This window comes from Rhinopithecus roxellana, chromosome 6, assembly GCF_007565055.1.
Source record: "Rhinopithecus roxellana isolate Shanxi Qingling chromosome 6, ASM756505v1, whole genome shotgun sequence".
Taxonomy (NCBI): domain Eukaryota; kingdom Metazoa; phylum Chordata; class Mammalia; order Primates; family Cercopithecidae; genus Rhinopithecus; species Rhinopithecus roxellana.
The window spans coordinates 59,965,988-59,980,440 of NC_044554.1; the positions used below are offsets into that span (position 1 = coordinate 59,965,988).

The following is a 14,453-nucleotide window of genomic DNA, read 5'->3' on the forward strand; positions in this document are numbered from 1 at the left end:
ATATCTGAGAATGTCTCTCTATCACCTACACATATCAATGTCCCCTTGGCTGGGTAGAGAAGTCTTTGATCCCAACTCTTCTCCATTCAGCTTTATAGACTTTGTTCTATTGTCTTCTGGCGTTAGTATTCAGCAAATCCTGGTGAGCCTGATTTTTGCTCCTTTCTGTGTAACTGAACTGGTTTTAAGTGTATAAAAAGAAGACCAAATAACAGTGGTCTGAGTAAAACAAAACTTCCTCTCATATTAAAGAAGTACCCCATCCAGGCCTAGAAAAGAGGTTCAAGGTGATCACGGAGTTTCGGATGTGGCTTCTATCCTCAAGGTCACCTTGTGTCTAGGATGGCTTGATGGCACCAATCTATGTCCCAGATAGAAAGTAAAGAAAGGCAAATGAGGGGTAAAAGAGTGAGCATACCAGTTTAATTGGTATCTTTGAAAAATTAATGACCTCCCCATTCAACAGCTTGCAAACTGAAGTCCCACTAATCGCCCTCTAGCTATATGGGAGGATGGAAAATGCAGCCTTTTAGCTGGGCCAATAGCCACCAGGAATGAAATAAAGATTGTCATTAAAAATGAAGGGAAGAATGGATATTGGGTGGGCAAATAATTATCTCTATCACTTCAGATCACATAATATTTCTTCCCGGTGCTTATAAAATTTGTTTTGGAAAATCATAAAAATTTCCAGATTATATCAAAGAGTAACTTTTTTTATTAAGTTTTTTATTAACTTTACCTTAAATTCTTTCAACTTGCAGACTTGTTTTTCTGTTTAAGTGGGTTTCTTTATTTATACTCTAATTATTGCTTCTGATCCCCTGAGTTCACTCCCGCTGCCATAATAAAGTTAACACAGACTGGATAGCTTAGACAACAGAAATTTACTTTCTCACAGTTCTGCAGGCCGGAAGTCTGTGATCAAGGTGTGGGCGTGGCTGGTTTCTTCTGAGACCTCTCTCCTTTGCTTGTAGGTGACCATCTTCTCCCTGTGTCTTCACATGGTCTTTCCTCCAAGTGTGTCAAATTTCCTTTTTAAAAGGACATCAGGCCTACTGGATTAGGGCCCACACTAATGACCTCATTTCAACTTAGTCACTTCCTAAAACACCCTATTTCCAAATACAGTCATATTCTGAGGTACTGGGGATTAGGATTTCAATATATGAATTTTAGGGAGAATATAATTCAGCCCCAAACACTATCATTTTAGTGTGATCCTCTGGAAACCCTAAAATCACTGGATTGGCCACTGTTCATCTTCCATATTTATCATCTTCCTTTTGGCATCTTGTCTTTTTCCTCTTCATCATGAGAAAAGTTTTCCCTCCACATCAGTGATTCAGATCTTCTCTCTAAAGTTTTAAAGACTTAAATTTCCCTACTTCATTTTGGTTTCCTTACATGTTTTCCATGTTTTTGTTAGCTCTGTTAGCATCTCTCCTCACTCTGTTCTTGTAACTCCTGGTTACTGTTTTCATATAAGCTATGCGCCTGCTGCATACAACCACAAAATCTCAATAATGTTCAACAATAAGCATATATTTTGGGGGTTGGTTGATGCAGGCTAGGCAGGTCTGCTGATCTTCAGTCAGTTCCATGTGTCTCTCGCCCTTCTCCTGGGACCAACAGCAAGACAATGGCAGAAGCACGAGAGGCCACACTCAACAGCATAAGCACATTTGAAGCCCCTGCTTGTGTCATGTACCCTAATGATGGCAAAAGCCAAAGCCCCAAAACCAAAGGGTAGGAAATACTACTCCTCACACTAAAGTAGAGGGGAAAGGAGTGATTATTCTGAATAGTCTACTACATCGTGTTTCTTATATTTTTTGAGAAACTTTGAGCTTAAGTCTCTTAAATGTTTCTTGCTTGCTTTACATAAATTTTTTTTAAATAAATGTTCTTCCTCTGAGACCTCAAAATAATGCTCATTTTCCCTTATAATATAGAATATTTTCACAGGACTCATAGTGATTTTATTACTTAACCTTGTATGGGAAGAAATCTCTTCAGATCTGCTATTTATCACCAGGCATTGTAGAAAGAATTCCTTAGCACTTCCCCTACCCACCACTTCACTCTCTGCTGAGGTACTGACAGATACCGTACTCAGAGCTAGCCTTGAAGTTATGTGTCAGATACATATCAAATCTGTGTGCCCGGCAGAAGTATTTCTAGTGCCCATCTGCTGAAAAGAGGTAGAAACTTCTCTTTCTCTGTCAGGGTCTCTGATTAAACTGAAGCATCACATGCAAATTTGGCATTTTTTGTTCAAACAGGGTAAGAAAGACTTCATTCCCAGTGTGCATTGATTCCAGTACTCTTCTTGTCTATATCTGAATGAAAAAGCGTCAACATGTATATTTCAGTAGACAGTGCTAAAATGCCCTCTGAAAAGATCTATTCTAAAGAAATGTTGGAAGGACATGTACCATGCACAGCTATCTAACATGCTAAAAACTCCAATGTTCTATCATCTTAAGATCTAGTCTTATTCCCTACCAGGCCTCTACTAACCTAATGAATTTCTTGAGACTACCCAGGCCATTAAATATAGGGCTATGCTACAACCAACCAAGGAATAAAAGTGTTCTCTCTGAACCTTTCCTTAACTATTCCAGAAAAAGGACAACCTAAAGCTGAACATAACCCTAAGTAACAAAGAATCTTATTCAATCAATACATCTATATTTCTTTTTGTCATTTTTTTTAAGAGACAGGGTCTCTGTCTCTGTCACCCAGGCTAGAGTACAGTGGAGAAATCATAGCTCACTGCAGCTCAAACTCCTGGGCTCAAGCCATCCTCTCATCTCAGCCTCTGGAGTAGCTAGGATTACAGGTGCACACCACTATATCCAGCTAATTTTGGCCTATTTTTTGTAGAGACAGGGTCTTGCTCTGTTGTCCAGGCTGGTCTTGAACTCCTAGGCACAAGCGATCCTTCCACCTTGGCCTTTCAAAGTGCTGGGATTACAAGCGTAAGCCACTGCACCCAGCCAATATATCCACATTTCTTAATTAGGCTGACTTCACAGTCCAATTTAAGAATTTTTCAACTTCCTTCTGAGACGTACCAATGTCTCTGATCCAGAATATGAGACCCACAGTAAATTACTCTTATATATCCTCACAGAAAAGGACCATAATGAATGTAGAATGAATGAATGAACAAACTTCAAATGTCAGCCTCTCAGAACATGGAGTATTTGCTATTATAAAACCATCCTGAAGTTTCAGAGACAGTACATTAAAGGAAAAATAAACTACAACAACATTCTGGAAAACAAAAAATATTCCTTCTAATCCTACACTGCCACAAGACACTTATAGCAAAGAGCCTCTTTAACCTCATTTTCCCCTTTTCCTTGTTACGCTGCACAACTCGGCTAGTCGATTTGATGTATAGGTGCCGGTGTAGTTCATCTATGAGAACCAAATGGAGGTTCATCTTCTTGCTGTGAAGCTCTAGTCGAAGGTCACTCAGTCCTTCCACCTGGAGCAGGGGGCCCTCCAAAGACTCAACTGCTGACACCTGAAAAGATAAAAAAAAAAAAAGAAAGAAAGAAATTAAGTACAACTTAATAACCTGGCAATATTGTAAATAAGAAAGATATCTTAAAAAGATACTAACAAAAGGGAGCTTATGAGAACTTTATCAGCATATCCAAGACTTTGCAGAGTATAATGTGGCTAGGGGAGAGTTTTTCTCACCTTAGATAATGATAAAACAGTCTTGACAAAGATAAACATGAAAGCATACACAGCACCACAGCAAACTATTTATGCCCACACACGCCCATCAATGGACACATGTAAAGAGACCTCCCTATTTAAATGATACTCTCATTCACATTCTCACAGGAATCCCATGTACTAATGGTTTAATCAACTTTTACTCAAAGTTAGCTTTTTTAAACTAAGGCTTTAAAAAAAGCACACTATATAAATGTTTTAAAAAGAACTTGTTCTCACAGCAATCATGACTCTTTATGCTTACCAAGAGTCGGGCTCTCTCTCACTCTTTTACAAATACACATCATACAGAGGTAAATACATTTTTTTATATGAATGCTACAAGTGGACAATAGTAGTCATCACCTCTCCTTGTCCTGATTCAGTTTAATAGAAGAAATGGGAAATGAACGGTGACTGGAAGACATAACATAAAGAGGAAGATACTCCTGGTACAAAGTGGTTTGGGAGATTTTCAAGGCAAAAGGACTGTATAAATCAAACTGGTATAGGAATGCCTACAATAAATGGAGAACATGAAGGCTTCAGGGAACCTGGAGCAACCCACTCACTTTGAAACACAAAGTGACATCTGCAAAGGGAAAAAAAAAAAAAAAAGACAGCATGCATGATATGATCCCATTTATTCATGTACACAAAATTACGTTTGTTTTTATGTATAAAGATCTTGTATCTTTTCAAAGAAAAAAACTTAAAGAGCATACTCTAGGTGCTATTCTTTGAGAGAAAATAGAAATGACAGGATGAGCTTAGAGGGAAAGAACACAAGTGAGCTCCCTCAGGGATGAAATGCTATGTGTGTTATTCCCTGCGTAGGTTATACTAAATATTCATAATAGGTACAGATAAAGGAAATAACTAATGATACTTCAGGGTAAAACCCTTAAATGTAATTCTGGATACAAACACGCTCCTAAAGAATGAACCGTTTACACTAAAACAATAGGTAATTAAAGCCATGAAACACATTGGTGATCAAAAATGTTGATCACACATCTACAGCATTCTAAGGAGTCATTTAGGAGTTTGTGGACAGTGAAGAAAGAAATCTTTGTAGCTGCCCAATATAAACCAGCCTGAAATGGTAAAGAAAATGTGATGGCTTACCCACAACCACATCACTTGTTTTGTGATGTGCTATAATCAAATGTCAGTAGCAAATAAGTTTCCTTAAGTTAACCAAGAAAGAATCAAGGAATGTAAGAGTGACAAGCCCTGGGCCAGCTCTGCCCTCTGAAGCCTACCAGTTCATTTTCACGCTGACTTGCAACTGCCCCTGCTATGAGAGGCCCTGGGCCCAGAGCAAGCTGCCAGCAATTCCAAATGGAAAGGCAGCCTCACAAAATGACCAGTGTCCCCAAGGAGGAAAAAACAACAACAAATTCATTTACACTTATGCCCTAAAATGGATTTTAACTCGGGTCTCTAGCAGAGAAAAGAGGATGCATTAACCTCTAGTGACACTGAGATCCAAAAAACGAAAAATAATTTGGTAAATCACTGGCCCATCATGTAGCCTTATCCCTTAAGGTAATTAAATCCAGCTGAGATATTTAAGCTTAAAAACCACCCACTGCACATCCACACTTGATTTGTTTGTAGGAATTTACATGAAGATTTTTAACCCAAACAGTACATGGTCCAAATACAGAATTTTATGACAAGTGTCAACTTTCAAAGCCACCTAATTAAATTAAAAGTAAAAATTCAGGTACAACACTTAGCACAGTGCCTGGCACCTCCTCAATGCTTACTGAAATTATTTTTAAGAGTACCTATTTATTCCATGAGTAAAGAAACCTCAGAGGGTATTCCCAACATGTTTTAGTGAAGCAATTTCAGTAAGTGTTCCTTCCTTCTTTGAGCCATTGTAACCATTTAAATGACAAACTTTGAATATATTTCCTTGACCCAAAATACAAGTAAAATTAACATATATATTATCAAAGGTAGTCTCAGAACTTCAAAAATTTGAAAACCTTACCACAAAAGAGAAAAGAGAATAGTGTCTTATTTCTATAAGAAATCACTGTTTTATTTTCTGGCCTTCACTTATTAATAGTCTATTTATAAAGCTGTAATTATGGAAGCTGGACAAGGCCACTATCTTCCCTTACTCTAACCATACTAAGTGGTACTCAAACCAATTTAAAGAAAATAGTTGTCAATGCAACATTTGCTCTCTAGAATATATATTTAGAAACCTAACATTTACCTTTTTCTGTTTTTATGAGATGGAGTCACCCTGTCGCCGATGCTGGAGTGCAGTGGCGCAATCTCGGCTCACTGCAACCTCCGCCTCCGGGGTTCAAGCAATTCTCCTGCCTCAGCCTCCCGAGTAGCTGGGATTACAGAAGCCTGACACCATGCCCAACTAATTTTTTGTATCTTTAGTAGAGACAGAGTTTCACCATGTTGAACAGACTGGTCTCAAACTCCTGACCTCATGATCCACCCACCTCAGCCTCCCAAAGTGCTGGGATTACAGGTGTGAGCCACTGCGCCCAGCCCTAACATTTATCTTATCTGGTTTTAAGGAGTTGGAAACATAAAGTTCACCCACAAAGGAACAGTTGGTGAGGTAGCAGTCAACCCAACAGACTACCACCTCTGACCTGACCGTCAATTCTGTTGTACTGGGGAGGTGCAGTTTCCAGGTATTTACTAAGACTTGAGATTTACTAGAAATAATAATCATCTGTATTTAGGAATGTGCATAACTAATAATAAAAAGATTGTTTTAATATATGGGAAGTGGTCACTGTATAAATTACTGCACTTTTCCAAATGTAATGACCACAGAGTACCTTTTAAATAACACACTGATGAAAGATTAACAGAAATTTAAGAGATGCAGTTGGATTAATGTAGACAGCAATAAAATAATTTCACAGGGTAGCTACTATAAGAAATTATTTAAAAAGGGGGGATGGTTCCAAGATGGCTGAACAGGAACAGCTCCAGGCTACAACTCCCAGCATGAGTGACACAGAAGATGGGGGATTTCTGCATTTCCAACTGAGGTACCGGGTACATCTCACTAGGGCGTGTCGGACAATGGATGCAGGACAGTGGGTGCAGCCTACAGAGCGAGAGTCAAAGCAGGGCAAGGCATCACCTCACCTAGGAAGTGCATGATAAGGGAATTCCGTTCCCTAGCCAAGGGAAACCATGACACACAGCACCTGGAAAATCGGGTCCCCTCCACCCTAATACTGCATTTTTCCAAGGGTCTTAGCAAACGGCACACCAGGAGATTATATCCGGGTCCTGGCTCGGAGGGTCTCACGCCCACGGGGCCTCCCTCATTGCTAGCACAGCAGTCTAAGATCTAACTACAAGGGGGCAGCTAGGCTGGGGGAGGGGCGCCCACCATTGCAGAGGCTTGGGTAGGTAAACAAAGCAGCCAGGAAGCTCAAACTGGGTGGAGCCCACCTCAGCTCAAGGAGGCCTGCCTGCCTCTGTAGACTCCACTTCTGGGGACAGGGCATAGCCGAACAAAAGGCAGCAGAAACCTCTGCAGATTTAAGTGTCCCTGTCTGACAGCTTTTAAGACAGTAGTGGTTCTCCCAGTACGGAGTTTGAGATATGAGAACCGACAGACTGCCTCCTCAAATGGGTCCCTGACCCCCAAGTAGCCAAACCAGGAGGCACTCCCCAGTGGGGCAGACTGACACCTCACATGGCCAGGTACCCCTCTGAGACGAAGCTTCCAGAGGAACGATCAGGCAGCAACATTTGCTGTTCAGCAACATTCGCTCTTCTGCAGCCTCTGCTGCTGATACCCAGCAAACAGGGTCTGGAGTGGACCTCCAGCAAACTCCAACAGACCTGCAGCTGAAGGTCCTGACTGTTAGAAGGAGAACTAACAAACAGAAAGGACATTCACACCAAAACCCCATCCATACGTCACCATCACCAAAGACCAAAGGTAGATAAAACCACAAAGATGGGGAAAAAACAGAGCAGAAAAGCTGAAAATTCTAAAATCCAGAGCACCTCTCCCCCTCCAAAGGAATGCAGCTCCTCGCCAGCAAGGGAACAAAGCTGGATGGAGCATGACTTTGATGAGTTGAGAGAAGAAGGCTTCAGACCATCAAACTTCTCCAAGCTAAAGGAAGAAGTTCGAACCCATCGCAAAGAAGCTAAAAACCTTGAAAAAAGATTAGACAAACGGCTAACTAGAATAACCAGTGTAGAGAACTCCTTAAATGACCTGATAGAGCTGAAAACCATGGCACAAGAACTATGTGACAAATGCACAAGCTTCCGTAACCGATTCGATCAACTGGAAGAAAAGGTATCAGTGATTGAAGATCTAATGAATGAAATGAAGCAAGAAGACAAGATTAGAGAAAAAAGAGTAAAAAGAAACAAACAAAGCCTCCAAGAAATATGGGACTATATGAAAAGACCAAATCTACATCTGATTGGTGTACCTGAAAGTGAAGGGGAGAATGGAACCAAGTTGGAAAACACTCTGCAGGATATTATCCAGGAGAACTTCCCCAACCTAGCAAGGCAGGGTAAAATTCAAATTCAGTAAATACAGAGAGCACCACAAAGATATTCCTCAAGAAGAACAACTCCAAGACACATAATTGTCAGATCCACTAAAGTTGACATGAAGGAAAAAATGTTAAGGGCAGCCAGAGAGAAAGCTTGGGTAACCCACAAAGGGAAGCCCATCAGACTAACAGCACATCTCTGGGAAGAAGCTCTACAAGCCAGAAGAGACTGGGGGCCAATATTCATCATTCTTAAAGAAAAGAATTTTAAACCCAGGATTTCATATCCAGCCAAACTATGTTTCATAAGTGAAGCAGAAATAAAATCCTTTACAGACAAGCAAATGCTAAGAGATTTTGTCACCACCAGGACTGCCCTACAAAAGCTCCTGAAGGAAGCACTAAACATGGAAAGGAACAACCAGTACCAGCCACTGCAAAAATATGTCAAAATGTAAAGACCATCGATGCCAGGAAGAAATTGCATCAACTAATGAGCAAAATAACCAGCTAACATCATAATGACAGGATCAAATTCACACATAACAATGTTAACCATAAATGTAAATGGGTTAAATGCTCCAATTAAAAGACACAGACTGGCAAACTGGATAAAGAATCAAGACCCATCATTGCGCTGTATTCAGGAGACTCATCTCACATGCAGAGACACACGTAGGCTAAAAAACAAAGGGATGGAGGAAGATCTACCAAGCAAATGGAAAACAAAAAAAAAGGCAGGGGTTGCAATCCTAGTCTCCGACAAAACAAACTTTAAACCAACAAAGATCAAAAGAGACAAAGAAGGCCATTACATAATGGTAAAGGGATCAATTCAACAAGAAGAGCTAACTATCCTAAATATATAGGCACCCAATACAGGAGCACCCAGATTTATAAAGCAAGTCCCTAGAGACCTACATAGAGACTTAGACTCCCACACAATAATAATGGGAGACTTTAACACCCCACTGTCAACAGTAGACAGATCAAGGAGACAGAAAGCTAACAAGGATATCCAGGAATTGAACTCAGCTCTGCATGAAGGGACCTAATAGACATCTAAAGAACTCTCCATGCCAAATCAACAGAATACACATTCTTCTCAGCACCACATTGCACTTATTCCAAACTTGACCACATAGTTGGAAGTAAAGCACTCCTCAGCAAAGGTAAAAGACAGAAATTATAACAAACTGTCTCTCAGACCACAGCACAATCAAACTAGAACTCAGGATTAAGAAACTCACTCAAAACCGCTCAACTACATGGAGACTGAATAACCTGCTCCCGAATGACTGCTGGGTACATAACGAAATGAAGGCAGAAATAAAGATGTTCCTTGAAACCAATGAAAACAAAGATACAACATACCAGAATATCTAGGACACGACACATTTAAAGTAGTGTGTAGAGGGAAATTTATAGCACTAAATGCCCACAAGAGAAAGCAGGAAAGATCTAAAATTGACACCATAACATCACAATTAAAAGAACTAGAGAAGCAAGAGAAACACATTCAAAAGCTAGCAGAAGGCAAGAAATAACAGATCAGAGCAGAAATGAAGGAGATAGAGACACAAAAAACCCTTCAAAAAATCAATGAATCCAGGAGCTGGTTTTTTGAAAAGATCAACAAAATTGATACACCACTAGCAAGACTAATAACGAAAAAAAGAGAGAAGAATCAAATAGACACAATAAAAAAATGAAAAAGGGGACCCCACAGAAATACAAACTACCATCAGAGAATACTATAAACACCTCTACGCAAATAAACTAGAAAACCTAGAAGAAACGGATAAATTCCTGGACACTTAACACTCTCCCAAGACTAAACCAGGAAGAAGTTGAATCCCTGAATAGACCAATAATAGGCTCTGAAATTGAGGCAATAATTAGTAGCTTACCAACCAAAAAAAGTTCAGGACCAGACGGATTCACAGCTGAATTCTACCAGAGGTACAAACAGGAGCTGGTACCATTCCTTCTGAAACTATTCCAATCAACAGAAAAAGAGGGAATCCTCTTCTAACTCATTTTATGAGGCCAGCATCATCCTGATACCAAAGTCTGACAGAGACAGAACAAAAAAAGAGAATTTTAGACCAATATCCCTGATGAACATTGATGCAAAAATCCTCAATAAAACACTAGCAAACCGAATCCAGCAGCATATCAAAAAGCTTATCCACCACGATCAAGTGGGCTTCATCCCTGGGATGCAAGGCTGGTTAAACATACGCAAATCAACAAACGTAATCCAGCATATAAACAGAACCAAAGACAAAAACCACAAGATTATCTCAATAGATGCAGAAAAGGCCTTTGACAAAATTCAATGGCCCTTCATGCTAAAAACTCTCAATAAATTAGGTATTGATGGGATGTATCTCAAAATAATAAGAGCTATTTATGAAAAATCCACAGCCAATATCCTACTGAATAGGCAAAAACTGGAAGCATTCCCTTTGAAACCTGGCACAAGACAGGGATGCCCTCTCTCACCACTCCTATTCAACACAGTGTTGGAAGTTCTGGCCAGGGCACTCAGGCAGGAGAAAGAAATAAAGGGTATTCAGTTAGGAAAAGAAGAAGTCAAATTGTCCCTGTGTACAGATGAGAGGACTGTATATCAAGAAAACCCTATCGTCTCAGCCCAAAATCGCCTTAAGCTGATAAGCAACTTCAGCAAAGTCTCAGGATAGAAAATCAATGTGCAAAAATCACAAGCATTCTTATACACCAGTAACAGACAAGCAGAGAGCCAAATCATGAATGAACTTCCATTCACAATTGCTTCAAAGAGAATAAAATACCTAGGAATCCAACTTACAAGGGATGTGAAGGACCTCTTCAAGGAGAACTACAAACCACTGCTCCATGAAATAAAAGAGGACACAAACAAATGGAAGAACATTCCATGCCCATGGATAGGAAGAATCAGTATCGTGAAAATGGCCATACTGCCCAAGGTAATTTATAGATTCAATGCCATCCCCATCAAGCTACCAATGACTTTCTTCACAGAACTGGAAAAAACTACTTTAAAGTTCATATGGAACCAAAACAGAGCTCACATTGCCAAGTCAATTCTAAGCCAAAACAACAAACCTGGAGGCATCACACTACCTGACTTCAAATTATACTACAAGGCCACAGTAACCAAAACAGCACAGTACTGGTAACAAAACAGAGATATAGACCAATGGAACAGAACAGAGCCCTCAGAAATAATACCACACACCTACAACCATCTGATCTTTGAAAAACCTGACAAAAACAAGAAATGGGAAAAGGATTCCCTATTTAATAAATGGTGCTGGGAAAACTGGCTAGCCATATGTAGAAGGCTGAAACTGGATCCCTTCCTTACACTTTATATGAAAATTAATTCAAGATGGATTAGAGACTTAAATGTTAGACCTAAAACCATAAAAACCCTAGAAGAAAACCTAGGCAATACCATTCAGGACATAGGCATGGGCAAGGACTTCATGTCTAAAACACCAAAAGCAACGGCAACAAAAGCCAAAATTGACAAATGGGATCTAATTAAACTAAAGAGCTTCTACACAGCAAAAGAAACTACCATCAGAGTGAACAGGCAACCTACAGAATGGGAGAAAATCTTTGCAATCTACTCATCTGACAAAGGGCTAATATCCAGAACCTACAAAGAACTCAAACAAATGTACAAGAAAAAAACAAACAACCCCATCCAAAAGTGGGCAAAGGATATGAACAGACACTTCTCAAAAGAAGACATTTATGCAGCCAACAGACAAATGAAAAAATGCTCATGACTCATCATCAGAGAAATGCAAATCAAAACCATCTCACACCAGTTAGAATGCTGATCATTAAACAGTCAGGAAACAACAGGTGCTGGAGAGGATGTGGAGAAACAGGAACACTTCTACACCGTTGGTGGGACTGTAAACTAGTTCAACCATTGTAGAAGATAGTGTGGCAATTCCTCAAGGATCTAGAACTAGAAATACCATTTGACCCAGCCATCCCATTACTGGGGATATACCCAAAGGATTATATAAATCATGCTGCTATAAAGACACATGCGCACATATGTTTATTGCGGCACTATTCACAATAGCAAAGACTTGGAACCAACCCAAATGTCCATCAATGACAGACTGGATTAAGAAAATGTGGCACATATACACCATGGAATACTATGCAGCCACAAAAAAGGATGAGTTCATGTCCTTTGTAGGGACATGGATGAAGCTGGAAGCTATCATTCTCAGCAAACTATCGCAAGAACAGAAAACCAAACACCGCATGTTCTCACTCACAGGTGGGAATTGAACAATGAGAACACTTGGACACAGGAAGGGTAACCATCACACACCAGAGCCTGTTGTGGGGTGGGGGCAGGGGGGAGGGAGAGCATTAGGAGATATACCTAATGTAAATGACGAGTTAATGGGTGCAGCACACCAACATGGCACATGTATACATATGTAACAAACCTGCACGTTGTGCACATGTACCCTAGAACTTAAAGTATAATAAAAAATAAAAAAATAAAAGAATTATGAGAAAAATAGTAAAAAAAAAAAAAAGAAATTATAAAAAAACAGGCTTATAAGTGTGACACACAACACTGAATAATGTCACAAATATTATTAAAATTACAAGATAAAACATAGCAGATGAAAGACCAAACAGACAACATCCACAGTATAGTGAATTGGTAAATGCTGTCTATTCCTCCATTCACAAATCGAACACCATGCATTCATGTACCAAATGATCTCTAATATGACGTCCTAGAATTATCAGGTATATCTCACAGTGTCTTAAAGTTAGATTACTATATAATAATGATTCACCTAAATGTATTTAAATTCTTCATACAGATAGATATAGGTAGTTTTACATGTATTTTGGAGGAAAAAAGATATCACTACCAGTGAATTTTTTCACAGAACACCTATTACCATCTAATAGAATATTAATGTTCTAGTCAATACAGTTGGAAACTGCTCAGATAGATAATAGAAATCTGTTTTAGAGCTGAAAATAAATATTTCCTTTAGGATTATGAAGATAAGCAAACATTTTCCAAATGTTTTATCACATGATATTGAACAGGAAAGCATGTTTTGCTATTAGAAACCTATCCATGTAAGAAAACAAAAATTATGTTTCTATAACTAAAAGAATAGGTCAAACACACAGTTAAAATGTATATAATCAAGAATTCAAAAACATTTCCCTGAGTTGAGATATAAGTCTACAACAAAAGAAAATATTTGCAATTAGGAACCACCATACCCTTAAATTTTCTTTCCCAATGTCTATTTCTCAACTTCATTTTAGTGTAAAACATAGGAAATAATTATTTCATAGTTAAATGCTTGTCTTTAGCCAATCTTAATCATGCTTATCAGGTAAAAAGATCTAGCTTGTGTCCTGACATGAACCACTGTAAATATCTTGGAGGAACACTAAACTTGGCCATTCTCAGCAGCTGCTTTGTTGAAGAAATGTTGTAAAAGAAACTACTGATCTTTTAATTTTTCTAGTTGAGGTGAGTAAGACACACAAAGGTAAATGACATGAGTAACTGTTTCTGAATAGAAATAAGGTTCAAGCCAAAAAAAGAAGAAAAATTTGTGTATAAACAAAAAACACAACTGATAACTAAATCATCTGGTAGCTAATGAATATGCTTATTTTGGCAACACTGTTTCCTAAGGAAAGCAAATGTATTGCCATTGTTGAATCCAAAACAAATATTTCCTTGAGGACTCTGAAAATTATATGGTTCCAAAATGTTTTATCACTTTTCACTAGGTCAGTAAATCTCCCTTAAGGAAGCATTTTTCTAGGAAGACAACATAACCATTCTGAAAATGTTGCCATGGTCTACCTTGGAGTTGCAGTAAAAAACATATGAAATTAGGCTACTCCAGAAAATTGATACCTTCTCCCTTCTTACATATATATAAGACACAGTTAAACAAACTTGTTCAGCAGTCTCAACTATTTAATAAATAAGAACACTGCAAAATCTCTGGCTATGAACAAAAGAAACATGCCCTGAAGCCCTAGATTTACTTAGTGCCCAGGTCACCCACCTGCTGCTGCCTGCCCCTGCACTGCTGGAAGGCAACCTCCAGTGGTTTTAGGCCCTGCTTCCCTAGAGGGCCTCCACCC

General features: G+C 39.1%; 1 protein-coding gene across 2 annotated transcripts in view; it reads right to left on the reverse strand.

Moving 5' to 3' along the window:
- The window catches only part of EXOC4 (exocyst complex component 4), an 850,866-nt gene that overhangs the window by 786,416 nt on the left and 49,997 nt on the right, over nucleotides 1-14,453 (reverse strand). For both annotated transcript variants that reach the window (XM_010357736.2, XM_030932531.1), the window contains exon 4: nucleotides 3,354-3,538. In XM_010357736.2, the coding sequence (XP_010356038.2) occupies nucleotides 3,354-3,538 (185 nt within the window). The remainder of the gene's footprint in view (nucleotides 1-3,353; nucleotides 3,539-14,453) is intronic.